The sequence below is a fragment of the Monopterus albus genome, unplaced genomic scaffold (genome assembly GCF_001952655.1).
Source record: "Monopterus albus unplaced genomic scaffold, M_albus_1.0 scaffold44.1, whole genome shotgun sequence".
Taxonomy (NCBI): Eukaryota; Metazoa; Chordata; class Actinopteri; order Synbranchiformes; family Synbranchidae; genus Monopterus; species Monopterus albus.
In genome coordinates this window covers 707,409-725,230 of record NW_018127924.1, presented here as the reverse complement: position 1 = coordinate 725,230, position 17,822 = coordinate 707,409, and the positions used below count along the sequence as shown (strand labels likewise).

The window sequence follows — 17,822 nt, the reverse complement described above, 5'->3', positions numbered from 1 at the left end:
GAACTTAAAATATTAAGTGTAATAATTATGCAGATCAGTTGATATTGTGAAATATGTTAAGTTAAATCAACTGGCAATTTAGTCTGTTCTACTCAAGCATTTAAGTTTAATGCACTCAATCTTTCATTTCATTTTACTTACTTTTTTAAGGCAGTGGGTTTCCACAAATTTTTTAAAGTAAAGTCAACTTATCCGGTCTTACAGTGTAGAAACAAACAAAACATTTCCTGAGTCTTCTGTTAAATTTGCTGTGAGTAAATACATTAAATCATCTCTAACATTGGGTTCCTGCTGCTTTGTCATTGTTTTACTACTGGGAATCTGATAGTTGCCCTAGGTGTCATCTGTCTTACACTTTAATGATGAACTAAACAGTTGACAAACTTTCAATTTTGGACTGTTGATCTTAAAAGGCTTTTGGATCAGTTAATCTATTAAATAAGAAAACTAAATTGAACCTAATTAGTTGCTCCCCTATAGATGAGTTTGGGCTCAAACATTAAAACAATAGAAGCTATGTGCTTATGTCCCAACACCCTCTAGTGGATACAGCTAGGAAATCAGGAGCAACAAGAGTCAAACTGCTAAGGTCATTTATATAGGCTGATTTTATTTAGAATAAACCTACAACTTTGCCCCAGAATCTATTTTCATAACGTGAAGTCTCCTCACACCAGTAGACCCACTACTTAACAGGCTTATTTGGTTTATCTTTCATGACAAAAAGGCAAAAACATGAATTGCTTGAATGTTAACTTTGCCTGGTAAATTTGCCCTAAGTAGAAATGCAATATTAAATGTCATCCTTAACACTGGGTTCCTGCTGGTTGTCTAAGATTATTTTGCCACCATAGCGTATACTTATTTACATATAGCCATCATAGACCAAGACATCAAGATTGTTTAAAAAAAAAAAAAAAAAAAAAGATACCAGTATGCTGGTAGTTTCTCTAGGAGTTGTCTTAATAACACGATTGGAATTTTAACATGTTTATGAAGATCACAATGTTTGTTTCTGGTGAAATTAAATGTATAAATTCAATTGTTAAAGGTGGTGGTGTACTTCATAAACCCAGATGTTAAGGTGAAAGTGTTGTCTTGAAATGCATACAATTGTACAAGTGTACCTAAAAGTGGATGGGCTGTGTACATCACACGTAGTGGGCTATGTTAATCGACTTCATTCTGCATTTCATGAATTGCCTACAACATGTCTGAAGCTCTTGTCATACGGTCCAAATGTTTGTTTTATAGACATTTAACAAACTGGTGAACCTGAGGCAGGAAGGGAAAGTGTGAAGAAAGAGGTGTGTGCAGGGAGCTCTATGGAGACAGGTGTGTAACCACCCGCTACCCATTGCACAATACAATTTCAGAGTAATTGGACAATTGACATGTTTTGTGGCTTTCAGTTACAAAACATGATTACTTTTAAATTCACAATTTGTTGATGGACAAACTGGGGCTGTTTGACAAATTACTTATTGAAAAATGCAAAGAAATGTATAAGACCAGACCTTTACATGTTGATAATCTATGAAATATTTTTGTAAAGATTAATATCTCTACATTTTTAACTTTTTACCAGTAGTTTCAAGAAAGTTGATTTGACTAATGAAGGGTCTGTGCCCCAGCAGAGCTTTGTTTATCAATGCCTTTGGTTTTAGTATAGTCTAGCATGACTGCGTTTAACTACTCTTAATATTTTTTGTTGCATGTGACATGCCACAGTAACCACTCAGAGCAGCAAGATCAGGAAGTGATGACAAATTGTACATAGCCTAACAAGTATAGAATTGTATAAACTGGACAACTCATGACATTTTTTAATTTTAGTACAGGCCTTGTGGATTTTTAATTACTGCAATTACGAATAAATGTCTTAAAGCAAAGAACAGCATAAACACAGACAGTACTAGCAAAGAAACTAAAAGGTAACTGAAGATATAGAGGACTTGTTTTCAACAAATGCGACCTATAAACCAAGATGCTATTCAATAGTCTCTTAAGTAATCCATATTTCCATTTTAGTTCATAGGAATAGGATACATGAGATTATCTTTACAGTAACTAGATAAACACTTCCATCTTTCAGCCAAATGGTGTAATTTTAAATCCGGTGAATTTCTCAGGTTTTTCTGAAAACTACTTACTGATTTTATTTAAGGGTCGAATTAAGGCTTTATAAATGCTCACTTTAGAAAATAAGAAATTGCATTAATAGCAAACAACTGACTTTCATTCTTTAAAATATCTGTTATATTTACATAAATACAAATAGATTAAAAAGACTTTTCTGGCACGCTTTGTTCCACGCTTTGCTCAGTTTCCTCTCAGCTGCTTGCTTTGGCTTCACAGAACAAGTTCATCCATGGCATCAATTTCTTCCCTTTAATCAAAAGAAGTTGCAATGTTTAAGGGAATTGAGAACTTCATTGTGAATGTCTCATTGGAAAGAGTCATCAGAAGGCGGGGCATAAGAGAAGCCCACGAAGGCATCATCAGCCTCCATTACACTGGCGTTGACTATGGAATGTTCTTGAGACCAACAGACAGAGTCAGGGACCACCTCATCTGTGAACTCGGGATCGAAGTTTGAAATATCATTGAAAGAGCTCTGCAAAAAAAAGCACAAGGAAAAGATGTGAAATACTACCATTATTTGTGTGGTAATTATTGGAACAAGTACAAAACAAAATTCACACGTGTTCATAAAAGGTGGTTCCTCAGGCAAGGCTTTTCACAGCCTTTTACCCTTTCTACTCTGTTTTAGGCAAATGGAGTAGCCAGAATTGCCCAGTCAAAGATTCTCAGGCTGTGATCCAAGTCATAGCATAGAAGATCTGTAAATTACAAGCAGCGAGACCTAGACACACTATAAAATGCTAAGTAAAATCTTAAAATCCCTGCATGTCCAAAAAGTTTTAAGTTATTTAGTCTGATTAGATCTCTGCTCAGGTTGATGTAGGGCAATCTGTACACAACCCAAGAGAAGAGACACCTGTGTGGGTGGACCATGCTGACTACATTTTAAATGAACTAAAATATAAACTGTAATATTGTCTCTTTATTAAAACTAAATTCTAAATTGTGTATGATCTGGATACATACAAGTGACCTTTGTTAAAGCTAAGTACAGTCTAAATACAATATATAACTTTTTCTAAGTCTGAACTTCAAAAGTAATGTGAGTTATGATATACCTTTCTAGTGTGGGGTACAGTCATCAAAATACTTCTACTACAGTTCTAATTACTAAGCAAAATAAAACACTTACCAGTTTGGGTGTGAATGGGGGAGGGATCTTCTTTTGCTCAAGGTCATCCCATTTGATGGTGGAAAAGAAGCTGTGTGCTTTGATCTCATTCTGTGAATAAAATTAAATATTAGTAACCTAAAAATGATTTTGTCTTAACAGTAAGCTAGTAGAAAATAATCATCACCAACTTTAAACTGTCACACTTTAGAAGGAGTGACATGGTGTACACAGATTGGGGACCAGAGGGGGCTCAAACACAGGAAACTCTGCTCTACATATAGTATCTGTATGTGGACAGTGACTTAAATGATCCTACTCACAAAGTCATCCGTGGACCCCAGCCTGCATCTGCCATCCTTCTCCAGCAGGCCCTGGAGGAGAGACCAAGCTGTGCTGGAAGCCCCATTACGCATTGCCAGCGGCTTATGGAGGATGTTGTCATACATCTCATGTGTGTCCCTGCTGTAAAATGGTGGCTAGGATACCAGGACAAAAAAAAAACACATTAAGTGGAGGCACCTAAGTGAGTGTGACAGTACAATGAGGGGCTCTTAACATTTAGCCATAAATTAAATGGTCAACATTACTGCAGTCCAGCGGTGCAACCAGAAATCTTTGTCTGCTAAGCAATTACTGTTTTGTTGTGTACTACAAGACTAAGTACAACATGGAGGGGGTGGGGGGCGGGGCTTAAAGTACAAACTCACCAGGCCAAAGAGCATCTCATAAAGCACTGAACCCAGACACCACCAGTCTACCGTGTTGTCATACGGCTGTTTTCTCAGGACCTCTGGAGCCAAGTACTGGTCGAAGAAGCACACAAGCAATTTAACATGAACTCTGACATTTCACTTCTGCTTTAAAATACATTTTAAAGTATATCAGCTACTATTTTTGTAGAAGTCTACTTTCAATTATGGAAAAGTGATTGTCCCACACCAACAAAGTTGGAATACACTCATACTTGTTAAATGATTAACCACATTTTATTCCAAAGGCAGTTAGTGATTATTATTTTTGACACTGAAGGTGAGACTTCTTTGGAACAGCCTGGTGCAAAACTGGTAGTAAGCAGATGAGGAAATACTCATACCTCAGGTGTTCCACAAAATGTATTGGTGGTATCTGTCCGGGAAATGCCTTCCTTGCACAATCCAAAGTCCGTCAAGACGATATGCCCCTTTAAAGAGAGGACACAGGCACATTTTTAGGCAACATGTACCACACAAGCAGCTCATTATCCCCAGGAAATGAAGGTACTATTGTTGCCCAGGAATGTTGGCTACCATGCAGCTCAGATAGTCCCACTGCTCTCTCACTTTCTCAATAAGGCCAAGCAGGAAAATCATTAGTATAACCTAATCCAGTCACAGGCACTCTGTCCAGCTGGAACTGGAAATTACAGTGTTGTTCACTGATGCTACAAATAAAACTGGAAAAGAATGCTGTATGTTCTGGTTATATGTAATAAAACAGCAGCACTATAGTTCCATCCACTTAAATGAGTATTGTAATCTCACTTTGATATCTAACTTGATCAAAATGGGCGCTGCATATTTACTATAATTATTGTTATAGTGATTACATGTCAGCTACACAGCAGTGTATTTGGTTAAACAGGAATACTCACTTCATAGTCAAGGAGGATGTTCTCTGGTTTCAGGTCTCTAGACAAAACAAATTCATATCAATGAAATCCAGTTACAGGACTTGGAAGCACCGCTGCAACCCTAGATTCCTGAGAAATGTTTGATGAACTGCCACAAAAACAATGTTTAATTTTCTTAATGTTTTTGTATCATATATATTTTCATTTAAATATGCTCTTCATGTCTGTAACGGTAGGCGTGGCTCTAAGAACATGCTATCATGTGAGTGAGACCAACATTTACCACACATATGCTGTATCATATATATTTTCATTTAAATATTCAGATAGAAAGTATATGTCTGTGCATGTCATCTGTCTACATGAAGCTTTCAAAATTCTAAGAATTGGTGTGTAATTTTAGAACGAAGGTTTGCTTTCAGGTCATTAAAGCCCAAACCCCCCAATCAGTACTGAGGACATGCTCTTCATGTCTGTAACGGTAGGCATGGAGACCAACATTTAGCACACATATGTACTTTATCTTCAGTGTTAGACATTTTAAATTTGATGGCATCAATGTCCACAAAACATTTTACAAATGACAAAAAAAAAACATCCTCATGTTTTCTAGACACGTGCAATGATTAAAAGGTCAGATTTTAGATTGATCATTAAGAGCACTTCATACATGTAATACTAAACATGTGGTAACTTAAATGAACCTCCATCATACCTGTAAACAATATTGAGAGAGTGCAGATATCCCAGTGCACTTGCCATTTCAGCTATGTAGAACTTTGCTCTGGGCTCTGGAAAGGTCCGTTCTTTTTGAAGGTGGAAGAACAGCTGAAATGCAAAGTTTCCAGTGGATTAATAATTAAATATACAGTATCATGTTAACATTACTTGGCCAGATTATTGTAAAATGAAATGATTATCCACCTTTATCTATATGATACTGTATTAACAGTGGAAATACTAATCCTAAATACTAAATCCTGATCCTAATCTTAGATCTTTGTAGTCATCTTGTTCATTTACTCTGATACAGATTGTAGTTAGTCATTCTCACAGAGTCATTCACCAACAGCAGCTTTAAAAAAAGAAGATCACAGAGGAAGTCACACTCAGAGCCATGTGATCTCAGCTCCTGTACAGTGCTGCCCCGAGGAACTGTATTAAGCTGTTTATTACATACTTCCTGTATATCTGGCATTCTCAGCTTTTCTTGACCTTGTGACTCATTTGTGTGAATGCATTATTCACAAAACTGAAACAACTCACTTCTCCTCCATTGATGAAATCCAAAACAAAGTATAACTTGTCTGCAGTCTGAAAGGAATAATGAAGCCCAACCAGGAAAGGGTGTTTCACATTCTTCAGCAGTACATTGCGCTCTGCCATGATGTGTTTTTGCTAAAACAAAAAAGGGCAGTTTTACGAGGAGTTCTACAATTTGTGTACACATGCCTGAAATATGGATAGGGTCATTTCTGATTATAAAATTACCTCTTTTCTGTTTATAATGACCTTTTTCTGCAAGACTTTGACTGCATAATACTTTGCATCTTGCTTTTGTTTTGCAAGGAAAACCTGCATCACAGGGGAGAAACAGGATGTTGAGCATTGCATCAATAATGTAAACCACAGCCATTCCCAATTAGAGTCTCACTTCTTATACGGAAAGGTCAACACATGCAGAACTAAGAGTTGTTACTACCTCAATACAAAAGCACATCAGAAACATTTCAAAAAGTTCAAGTTCTATAATATAAGCATAACAAAAACATATCACCCCACATAATTGTAAAAGGTCAACTTGTGAAACAACTTTCCAATTAAACTATTACAAAAAAGACAACATTTTATCTACATCAAGAGAGTGACACATTTACATCTCGACTTGAAATGAAAACAACTGTAGTTCCCAGTATTGCACTGTTCACATACATACCTTTCCAAAACTCCCCTTTCCTATGACTTTTAAAAAGTCAAAGTCTGTGGGCTTGGCACTAAAATAAAAAATGACAGAAGACTGATTTCACCAATACATTTTATAAAAAAAATTGAACAAAAGCTTTATAAAAAACCATTAGGCTTTGTTTTAATTGCAGCAAATAGAGAACATACTGTGGATTTCCAGAGGGTCCCAGGTTAATGTCACCGGAGGTAGAATTGCTCTGTCAAAAAAGCAGAGAAAACGTTATCTATATTAGTTGCCCAGATGTAACTAAAGGCTAAAACCGAGATAAACTAAACACAGATTCACAAGAAGGGCAGGTCCTGACTCAAAGAACTGAGTTCTTTATCTGCGCTACAGTAACAAAGTATGGCAGCTTCGTTAATTATCTGTATTTATTTTGAGTTTAGATAACAAACACACACCCTGGACGTAATGACAAACAGAGGTGGAGACCCTAGCTACCACACCCTATCTGGACTATACAGCACATCAACTGGATATGATGTAACCAGTCGGAAAACAAAACTAGATATGAAAAACATGAATTCACTCATCAAAATTTTACAAACTTGCTTGATCAGCTCCTTACTTTGTCATCTTCATCATCAGATGCATCTAAACAGCTCTGCATTATGTCCATATGTAGAAAGGTCCTCACATCTGGACTGTAAAACATAAGAACAACCAGTAAATAAAAGAAATAAAGTTACCAGTAAAGCATAACAGAGCAGTACTTAAAACATTTTTTTTAATCAAATTCATGTCAAGCACTGCTAAATAAATCTGATCTCATTAGACTATGGGATTCACACCACTGAAGCAATTCATCTGAATAATCAGTAATATAATGATAAGCAGCACTTACTGGGTGCAAAGCTGAGGATGTGACACAATTCGTTTGATGAATTCATGTAAGCCTGCTCTTCTTTGCTTGAGGAATTCTATTGAATGGACGCATTTATTGAGTTACAGAAGAAAATAGTGCGCTCAAGGCCACAAACAGAAAGAAAAACTGCATTTATGTTTTAAACATGTGAACTGTGCTTCTGTCTGGATGTGTGTGAATTATGGTGTAAGGATCTGACACTTACCAGGGTCAAAATTATCCCCAAAAATCCTCTTGGCTGGAATTTTCAAGTTCATAGATGGAAAGCGTTTCTTTAACTGCATCAAGAAGAGCAACAGAAAATATGATCCAATGGCTAAGGGAACATCTATGGCTACATGCATATAATAATTTCAAATGTTAATGTAAACAGCATGACACAAAAGACACAGGAAAGCTTGTGTACACAATTATGGTAATGTGTTAGGTATCTCAGTGCTGTGAAATCATAACGACAATGCGCTCAGACTCACTGTATTGTAAAGCTTATCAAACTCTGCATATCGCCTGAAGACAAACCATTCCTGCCGTCCAACAGAGACCATCACTTTGTAAACCTGGAAAAAGGCAAAGAAAGTCCATGATTTCATTTGACTCAGAAATGCCAGCTGATCATTAATAAAAATCACTTTTGCACGCACTGTGAAACGCTTGTTCTTGTCCCTCTGCTCATCGTGGCAAGGTATGCTGACACTGGGGAGACTGGACCGCTTCTCCATCTTAAGGGCTGTCGGCATTCAAAGGTGCAATGTCATTCAAGTATACAACTGAGCCATCCTCAGTCTGAGTCACTGCTGCAGAAGAGAGAAGAGAACAAAGAGACATCTGGGAAGTGAAACTGGTGTTGTTCTGTCTACACATTTCAGCCCACAGTGTTTAGGAAGCCTACACAAAATGAAAGTTTGTCCTCAACTACAGCTACTGTACATAAACATTTCATGTGATTTATTAATTCCATTCTTCAGTAGTGTTGTGAGGTATTTATTTGATGCTTGAGCTACAATGCAGCTCTGTTGTTTGTAACAAACTGTGCTCATCTGTTATACAAAAAGATCAGCTGGCTACTAGAGGCTTGCCTTTAGGAAATGACCCTTGTGTATCGGTAGTGTATTAGTGCCCTAGTGTGTATTAAGGAGTAAAAAATAAAACTAACCACTAGAGGTCTTTTTGAACAGCCATTTATTGAGATGTTTGCCTAAGAGCATCTTATCATAAATGGGATTTAGCATGCAGCACAACTGCAGTGGTAACTCTTTGGAATGTTACTATATGATCTGAAGTTGTTACATCATGTTGGTCTTAATACTCTTGTTTTCCTCTGCCAAGAATAAAATACCTTTTCTTTGGGATACAGCTGGAGAAATTTAAAGACGTTGGCACACGAGCATCAATTGAAACATCATCAACTGCTGACTTAAAATATATATCTATTTTTCCATTTGATAGCATTTCTGGTTGAAACTTCTTAAAGAGTAGAGATTGTTGCAAGACAATGAGCTGCATCATGACAGCAGGCAGGCTCCCTCCTCCTTAACTCACTCCTTCCTTTGAGCATGAACATCACATCCTCCCCCTCATCTACTTATTCACCAAAAAAACACTAACACAAATAAATATCACCTGAGTAATGGTGATACATCTATGGCTGCAAGTATATAATAATTCCAACTGCGGATGAGACGGGAAAACAAAGACTTGTGAGCAGAATTAAGGTAATGTGTTAGGTATCCCAGTGCGGTAAAATCAAAATGACATCACTCTTACATGAGAAATAAGTCTCTTCCACATGCATTCATCTCAAATACATCCTCTCTAACATGTCAACACAAGCCTACGCTCATTCACGCTCACACACTAGTTCTCTCACACATGCTGGGTTTGTGACATTCTCACTTGTTCTGGTCAGTACGAGGGTATTTTTAAATGACCTTCCAGGAGTTTCTGAAGCTGGAGTTACACAATAGATTAAGAGTAAGACTGCCAAAGTTGTGTTCCCAGTGTTTAAAATAAAGCTCACTGCTGCAGTGTAAAAGACTCCTTCCCCTGACAAGTCTAGTAACAAAAGGTCAAGACCTCAGTTATCTAAAAGTGACGAAGGAGGGAAAGGTTTACTAATATTGCAAAGACTCTAATAAGTGAATAACAGTTGTGATCTATGTCATCTCCTGTATTCAGCTGAACTGAGGATATGATATAAAATGATTTTATGTAGAGTAAACACTAAATATAACAAAGACAAGTCTCCTTTTCTTCACCATAACTTGTTTAATGTCTCTTTTACAACAAAGCTCTTTGTCTGCTGCCCTGACTTGTCCATTGTTTGATGACACCGAGGTCATCCTAGTTTGTGCAGTAGTTGTTACTCTCACTCTTGTTTGCTCACAGCAAATGAAAAACCTGCTTCTGGTAAACTTCCTCTGACTGCGTATTGATCCTGAACGCATCCTGGAAGAATGATCTCATTCTGCTCATGCTGGGATGAGGGAACAGCAAAAGACCTGATTAAAATGCATGCGTGCAACCAGAGGGATCTTCATGCGCTACTCTCCGCTGGCTGCTTTCTCTTTTGTTTCTCCTTGTGACTTTATTTTAGTTTCACTTTCTCCTTAAGGCAAATTATAAGATCAATAGCTTAAACAATCTCCTTTCTCACAGTTGTTGTCACTTTTATACTGAAACTGTAAAAACACTGGTCAAAACTGGGGCTAACATTTTATTTTCAGTGGAGCAGTCTGCCTATAATTTTCTCAGTGAATCAAACATAAGGTGACATCTTAACAACACAAAGATATTCATTTTACAATGACATAAAACTAATTTCAGAAGGTAGAAGCACAGATTTTTTGTATTTATTGTTGAAAAATGACTAAATCAGATATTAATATAGTTTCTGATTGTTTTCTCTTGGTCAAACCATTGTTTACTTGACAATTTCAGATTTAGTTAAAACTCAATCTCCTATCTATCTATCTATCTATCTATCTATCTATCTATCTATCTATCAATCAATCAATTTGAGAAATCAAAATCAGCTACATATACAAAGGTGTGACTCTACCATTCACTTGGGAGGGAAACGGATCCTTCTGTTTTCTTAAAGCCTGAGGTTTTTACAACTATGTTTGGTAGGCACAAAACGGTTGGCCATGTCCCTGAGCTGCCTCACATCCATGGTGGAAAGTAACTAAATACATTTACTCAAGCACTGTACTTAAATACTATTTTTAGGTATCTGTACTTTTTTACTTCACCTCATTTATTTGCTAACTTGAGTTGATTTTCTCAATCAGATTAAAAATATACACTGTAATCATAAAGACTTTGTGGATTCCTGGTGGAAAATTCACAAACTACCCAGCAGTAATTCAAATTATAAGCATATAAGGTAGTTAAATAGTTCCACCTTTGCCAGCTGCAACGTTAAATGTGATGTACACAATAATACATAAATAATTATAGCACAATAATATAATATACTGTATATTCATGTGTAAGGTGCTATTCTGCATAATGAGTGCCTTTACTTTTCATACTCCAGGTATATTTGGATTCAAATACTTTTATACTTTCACTTAAGTAACATTTTTATACAGGACTTTTACTTGTAACTCTATATGTCACAGGGTAGAACCTGCTTTTTAACTTTCATGAAATATTTTTGCTCAAGGAAGAAATAACCTACAGTATACTGTAACTGTATATTGCGACGTAACATTTTCAGCTGACACAGTAATCCTTCATACGGAGTGCTGGTGCCCAGCACACCCACAACTAGACACTGAAGTCTGTTTCAAGGATGGAAAACAAAGCTTGGAAAGGAATAATAAGTTTGAAAAAGGAACTAGATTAAATTTAAGTGCATTCCCTAGCTACAGTTTAAGCCCATCATGCCTTGCATTCATGCTATAACATGGTTTAACTTGTGCTAACAGGCACAAATACAGTGGGCATATATCCCTGCCTGTGGAGAGATGGTGAACATATTTTGTCTCTGCAAGTGGCTGTGTATGCTGTGTGAGCTTTTTTAGCAAGAAAACAAAGCAGAAGGAACCCCAGAATGGTAAGCCTGATGTGAAAGCTTGATAATAAACACAGAAACACAGACCCATGCACACAGAGATTGGTCAGTGGAGCTAACCACATAAACATGTGTTTTTAACTTACTGCATGAAAAGAAAGACTACAAGAAAACCTGTCAGCTGCAACCAAGAGCAGGATTAAATACAAACATATCTGTTAACAATCTGTTTAGGTTCACTTAAAAGGTTTAACAATACAGCTGAAGAGTTAAGACAAATGTAAATCTTATCTGTTATGAGTGGGATAAGACTGAATTAACAAACATTATTCTAGCTATGAAGATTATAATGCAACAAAGACATATCTCTGATTGAGGAATTGTGAGGGACATGAACTCTGTCAACTCTGGTGTGTGCAAGCAACCTCAGAATCCAGACAGACGTGCCCACAGCTTGCGGACATGTTCTGCAAATGGACTTTCTTTTAGAAACAGGGCTGAATTGGTGTGTGACAAGATGACAGATTTGTCAGCTGCAGAAAATTAAAAATCACAATGTTAGATGCTCTATCTAGGCAACATAGCAAATACTTTGAACATCAGGTCCACAATAAACTCCCACGCCACAATTATCACAGACATAAAGCTGTCAAATAGTGAGCTACATAACTTTGTTAAGCCTATATCTTTCTTGTTATACAAAACTGGATCTTCATAGTGACTTGTTCCTACATCAAGAAACTACAGCACAGAACTGCCACATCTCATAACAGAGTTGAAATGTAGTCAGCAGAGAAAAGCATCTTGTTACTAGAAATTTGCATTTGCCCCACTTGTTGCTAACTAGGCTTTATGTAGTAGTGTCATCCAACTTATCCAGTGCCACTAGTCATACCACGCATATGAATCAACATCCAATTTGGACAACCAGCCTATGAGCCCTGACACATATTTTCTACAGTCAGAATGCAATTTTGTGGAGGTGGCTGCCATTTCATAAGAGCACATCACTGAAATGCCTCGCCTACTTCTGTTTTATTTTGGCTGAACTATTTCGTAACCTCACTATGATTTTCACCTGAGGCTAAGTGTGTACTTTCATAAGTTCGGCTTCTAAATTTCAGCACGGATCACGTGGATAACAGGAAACGCATGCCTTCACCAGCCGACAGCAGGGAAAACACGAGAGAAAGGAGGGAGGAGCTGAATACACACACACACACACACACACACACACACGCAAACACACATAAATAAACAAAATACCAACACACGAAAAAAAGCTTGACATGCTTTAACAAGTTGTCATGTGTAATAAACACTGTGAACTATGTAATTGCATATTTTCAAAGATTATCGTGTGTATTCCGGAGAAAAGCAACTGTTTAGTCTGTCCTGCTTCAGTTACAGTATCCTACTTTTCAGTGTGGTTTCCAAATAGGAAAAGTTAATTTTATGTAAGAGCTAGCTCTACGCTAAGTCAAGCTATCCACTGCTATGTTAACAAATGAGAACCATATATCTGTGAATGAAAACAGGGTAAAGTTTAGTTACATTAACGTCACGTACCTTACAGTTCTTTGATGCGGTTACATCTATTGTCGTAACGTTAGTTCCAGTGTGGATGTTTCGCCGAACATTTAAACTGTCCGTAAACCCAACATTTAGCCCGTTATAATCGGGACAAACGCCTCCAGACCCCCACAATGAAAGTGCATTTCCTTGCTGCCCACGGGCGACTGTCAACTGGCAGAAGCAGGAAACATCCGTATTTCCTGGCCTCACAAGTTCCAATGAAAATTGTCACAGGACCGCACAGCTACAACCACCATCAAGCCAGACGAAAATTTGGCACACTTCCGGTGCTGCATTTAAAAATAAATCACCGGCACACTTCCGGTACCACATTTCACATTGACCAAAGGAAACATTTGAAATTGCCACGTGGATGGATGCTGCTTATAAATTCATTGTCTTTAGTTTCATGCTCCACTACATTTCAGAGAGAAAAAAATGTACAATTTACTCTACTCACTTTAGACTTCAACAGCTGCAATTGTGTCTTTGCAAAATAATAATAAGGTTTCATATACAAAACATATGATCATCTTATAAGCCAGATATAATATTAAAATTCTACCAAACCTGTAAAGGCAACAATACAGATAACAGATATCCTTTCACATGCTGTACTTTTAATTTTGATTCACTTGGAATTTTGTATTTCAATATAATGCTACTTTTATTGACAAGTAAATGGGCTAAATCGTCATTTTGGTTAACAAAAAGTAACAATATGTTTGAAATTTCTGACATGTGGTGCATAACTATGTTTAATAGTGTCCGTTGTCAAAATCTATACGGACGCATTGTACCACATACTCAATAAAAAGCCTATGTCCAGAGTCCTCGCTGCTAGTTAATGAATAATAGACGAATACTAGCTACAGACGTTATGATAAATTAAAAGAAATGGCACAACGTGTAGAAATGAAGAGATATCATATTAACAAAACACATTTTGGTGGTAAATATGGTCTTTGGCACTTCATATCTATGAAACACATAAACAGTGCAATACCAGAATTGACCGCAGGGTGTCAGCAAAACACAATATAAATTAGCTACAGAATCTACTGTGAATAGGCCTATGCAAGACCTGCCTGTCAGATAAAAAATGTTTTGTTTATTTCAGTCTGCGTTTGAATGCTGTGGCCTAAATGCTCTGCATATACCTTTGTATGAATCACAGGCCTTAAGTCCCAGTCTCTTACAAGATTCAGCACTGATGTAATTAATGTTCGAGCGGAGGCTTATGAAGCAACAGCATAAGTTGGCATAATCAGTATAGTATATTCCAGTGTAGATGTGCGCCATCTGATTAAAAAATGCTGTGCCATGTTCAGTACACCTAGATGTTTCTATGAATGCGCGTTATTAAATATTAACACAAAATGGCACTATAAATTAGGGTATAGCGTGGAAGACTGGATTAATCGTGCTTGCCTCCAATTAATCTGTGAGGTTGGGAACCCCCATAAACTCTCTAAAGCTGGGACCCACCCGAATCCCCTGAAAGTCCTCGCTCCCAAGCTTGAGCCACTAGCGCTTCAGTGAAAACATCCATTCTGCTGCAGAGGGTGATATCACACTGTCAATCTTAACGCCCGCCTCCTCAAATTAACAACCAGTGAAAATAATCCTTGTTCAATTTCTACCCAATCACACACGAACTTCTAATCTTTTTTTGACCCATCAGTTTCAAGTATTGACGCCTTTTTTCACAGCCCCTATTTCTGACCAATCAGAAGTGAGGCCGCCTGCGCAGAGGGCTGGGCGCGAGAATCGGCGGGATGGACAAAAATCATAACGCAAAAATAGATGTACAGCCGAGTAAGACAGTCTGTACAGCAAGTCATGGAAGGAGAGTACTAGTCTGTTCAACTTAATATCATTTTTTATGTTGCCATATTTCCCGTTAGGAAACAAGTGGCAGAAGAGGACGTAGTGACGATTTTGTTTGGAAAGATGTTATTGACGATAAATAAGACTTTCACTGAGAGAGTGTAATGTTGTGAACTGTACATGAAGTTAGCTAGCTGGCTAGCCGAATAATGCTAGCTAGATACTAAGGCATTACAGAAGAAACCAGTAATGACTGACAACAATTTCTATGGATACATATCTATTAATGTGGGATTTTAGAGAGCTGCCAAAAACCGGTTTGTCTTTGAAAGGGTTCAATCATCCTTCTGACTGTCATGGACAACGTGAAATCACGCAGGTAGGTGCCAGCAATTATAGTACAATGCTCTGTTATTATCCAGCAAACTAGAAACCGGTTTGTCACAGTAATAGTGCGCCCATGCGGCTCAAATAAAAAAACTAAATGGTTTTAGATCCGTGTTCTGTAACCGCAGTGTGGGTATTAACATACACGTTCATGTCTGACAGCACAGTGCATGTGCACCTGCACAGTCATACTGTAAAGGGGTTCACCTGCGATATTTATAAATGGTAGTTAATGAAGTACCTATAATACACCCATAATAAGTGACTGTTAATAGCGCATCCTTATCTGTAGCCGCAGCATAAGTATATGCAGTGTAAACTAGGATTGTACTGAAGTAATCGGAATTGAAGATTAAGTTATTGCCCGTAAATTCCGTACATATGCTTTAAACGTGGGCTTCACTGTTGCTTTTACAACATTGTTGGAATGATTACAGCCTGAATAATATTTTTTACTAAGCATGGGAGGTGCGCAGTGTATTGTCAAACAGCAGTTATGTAACAGCAGCATCCTTGGAAACACTTCACTGAAGGTGACAGGTCAGTCAGATTAGTTTCCAGTAAAACGATTCCAGGTCATATTTTGTCTTCTCTGAAAAAAAGAAATAAAAAACATCTATATCAAACACAACACTTTGCAATTTTATTAACAACTGGCCTCTTGAAGCAAAATGACCAAGGCAGAGCATTGTTTACACTTGACAACAGCTATAGGTGCACAATAAGTAAGGATGTGTTGCCAAATGTTATAATTATTTACAGTTAGGGCTGAAATAATAATTAATTGCCAACATTTCTGACGTCTGAAGAATGTTTAGTCATTTTTCAGCCATTTCTTCCAGTTTATTAAAAGCATTTGGGGGATTTGCTTTTTCCCTGATTGTTATTGTCAAATTTAAAATCTTTAAGGTTTTGAGCAGCTGGTCAGACTACATAAACAATCTAAAGATGTGACCTTCGGCTGTGGTAAACCTCTTTGGGCTTTTTTCACTGTTTTCTGGCATTTTACAAACTAAAGAAAACAAAGATAAACAATTTACTGAAAAACAAATATCAGCAGATCAGTCAACAGTGAAAATGATTGTTAGCTGATACTTTACTGATGATTATAATGGCAGAAAGAGTTATGTTTCTGCTGTCTCATCCATACCACATACCCCTCCCTTTGTTCACATGTGAAAAAAGATGGATGGCTCTTTTTTATGGAACTAGAACAGGTCATGCCTGCACATCCTTTGTCTTAAATATCCTATTAACTGTGACTGATAATGAAATAGCCTATTACAAATGAAGAAAACACTGATGGCTGGTACATTGTGGTCAGTTGATTTTACCATAACTGAGACCGTTTCAGTATATTATAATAAAGTTAAATTATAAATAACATGTTAAACAAGATATAGAGAGGTTATATAAGTCTGTCTATTTGAAACCTTTTGAAAAACTGGATGGTTAGGGTTTTGCTATTCCTCTGACCACACCCAAGGGCACCACCTCCTCCATACACACTCACACAGCTCTGGAGGTGAAAGAACCTGTTGATGTGGGATTGCCCCTTTTCTGCAGCTCCTTTATGCCCCTCCTTCCTGTTCAGCCTGAGATCCAGAGTCATTTCTCCATTTCTCTTTGCTCTAAAGCAGGGGTGGCAAGTCCCGGTTCTGGAGGGCTGCTGCCCTGCTTGTTTTCCAACTATCCCTGCCCTACCCACCGCTGATTACCTAGAGAAGGGGTGTTTAGCCAATCAGAAGCTGGAAGATAGCAATTCACTTTGTCTTTCCTCATCTAAGATGGCATCAACAAGCCAACCTAGTTAAAACTGATAAATTCATTTGAAAAATGTGCTTAAAGCTGAGTGACATTTCCTAGTGCCATCATTTACTGTGAGAGTTTGTGCAGTGACAGGATGGACTTTACACTAGAGACCATAATGTGTATGTACAGTAGAAGAGATATTGTGGCTCCATTAATGAATCTGCTCTTATTTTGACCTCTCCTTATTTGCAATGTGTATTTTTTAGCAATGATGAGGATGAAGAGCTGCACTCCACAGATCCAGAGAGCAAAGAGAAGAGCAAGGATAAAAAGATACTATGCAAAGTGAAATGGTCCAGAGATGAGGTGAGTTTATCAGAGGCACACGTGAGGTCAGTACTCACGGGAGTTGTGTAGTTTAGTGAGTGTGTGAAATGCAGAATTTGTGCTTCATGTTATTACTTTTTCTTACAAATAAGAACGTGTTTGAGTGTGCGCCACGCATCTTAGAGGAGTTTAAATAACCACTGCTGTTACTGTATCAGGAGGGATACTTCAGTG

At 37.5% G+C, this 17,822-nt stretch overlaps 2 protein-coding genes across 5 annotated transcripts in view; one reads left to right on the top strand and one right to left on the bottom strand.

The window, feature by feature from the left end:
- Window positions 1–206: 206 nt before the first annotated feature.
- Window positions 207–13,599, bottom strand: sgk3 (serum/glucocorticoid regulated kinase family member 3). 3 transcript variants are annotated; one of them, XM_020600049.1, is made up of 17 exons: window positions 13,287–13,599; window positions 8,341–8,426; window positions 8,173–8,256; window positions 7,905–7,977; window positions 7,679–7,754; window positions 7,403–7,478; window positions 6,981–7,030; window positions 6,805–6,862; window positions 6,360–6,443; window positions 6,135–6,266; window positions 5,584–5,696; window positions 4,890–4,926; window positions 4,353–4,439; window positions 3,967–4,062; window positions 3,580–3,735; window positions 3,278–3,367; window positions 207–2,617 (listed from the first exon to the last, which is right to left on the bottom strand). In XM_020600049.1, exons 2-17 carry the CDS (start codon window positions 8,416–8,418, stop codon window positions 2,447–2,449), a joined length of 1,461 nt encoding a protein of 486 aa, XP_020455705.1. In that variant the 5' UTR covers window positions 8,419–8,426; window positions 13,287–13,599; the 3' UTR covers window positions 207–2,446. The 3 variants fall into 3 exon arrangements, with proteins under 3 accessions (XP_020455705.1, XP_020455703.1, XP_020455704.1); XM_020600047.1 differs by having other exon boundaries at window positions 566–2,617; window positions 8,341–8,493; XM_020600048.1 differs by having other exon boundaries at window positions 566–2,617; window positions 8,341–8,490.
- A 1,514-nt stretch (window positions 13,600–15,113) lies between these two features.
- mybl1 (v-myb avian myeloblastosis viral oncogene homolog-like 1) overlaps window positions 15,114–17,822 on the top strand; it is a 12,009-nt gene continuing 9,300 nt past the window's right edge. For both annotated transcript variants that reach the window (XM_020599954.1, XM_020599953.1), the window contains exons 1-2: window positions 15,114–15,501; window positions 17,528–17,627. In XM_020599954.1, the coding sequence (XP_020455610.1) occupies window positions 15,479–15,501; window positions 17,528–17,627 (123 nt within the window). In that variant the 5' untranslated portion in view covers window positions 15,114–15,478. The remainder of the gene's footprint in view (window positions 15,502–17,527; window positions 17,628–17,822) is intronic.

What these genes read in the sequence shown, in the direction of transcription:
- sgk3 (XM_020600047.1), bottom strand. Translation starts at nt 8,436, where the DNA reads ATGCCGACAGCCCTTAAGATGGAGAAGCGGTCCAGTCTCCCCAGTGTC. An exon ending in CTGATGATGAAGATGACAAA is followed by an intron (nt 7,031 to 7,402) that starts GTAAGGAGCTGA and finishes CTTTTTTGACAG; the next exon opens with AGCAATTCTACCTCCGGTGA. An exon ending in GAAAGGGGAGTTTTGGAAAG is followed by an intron (nt 6,444 to 6,804) that starts GTATGTATGTGA and finishes CCTGTGATGCAG; the next exon opens with GTTTTCCTTGCAAAACAAAA.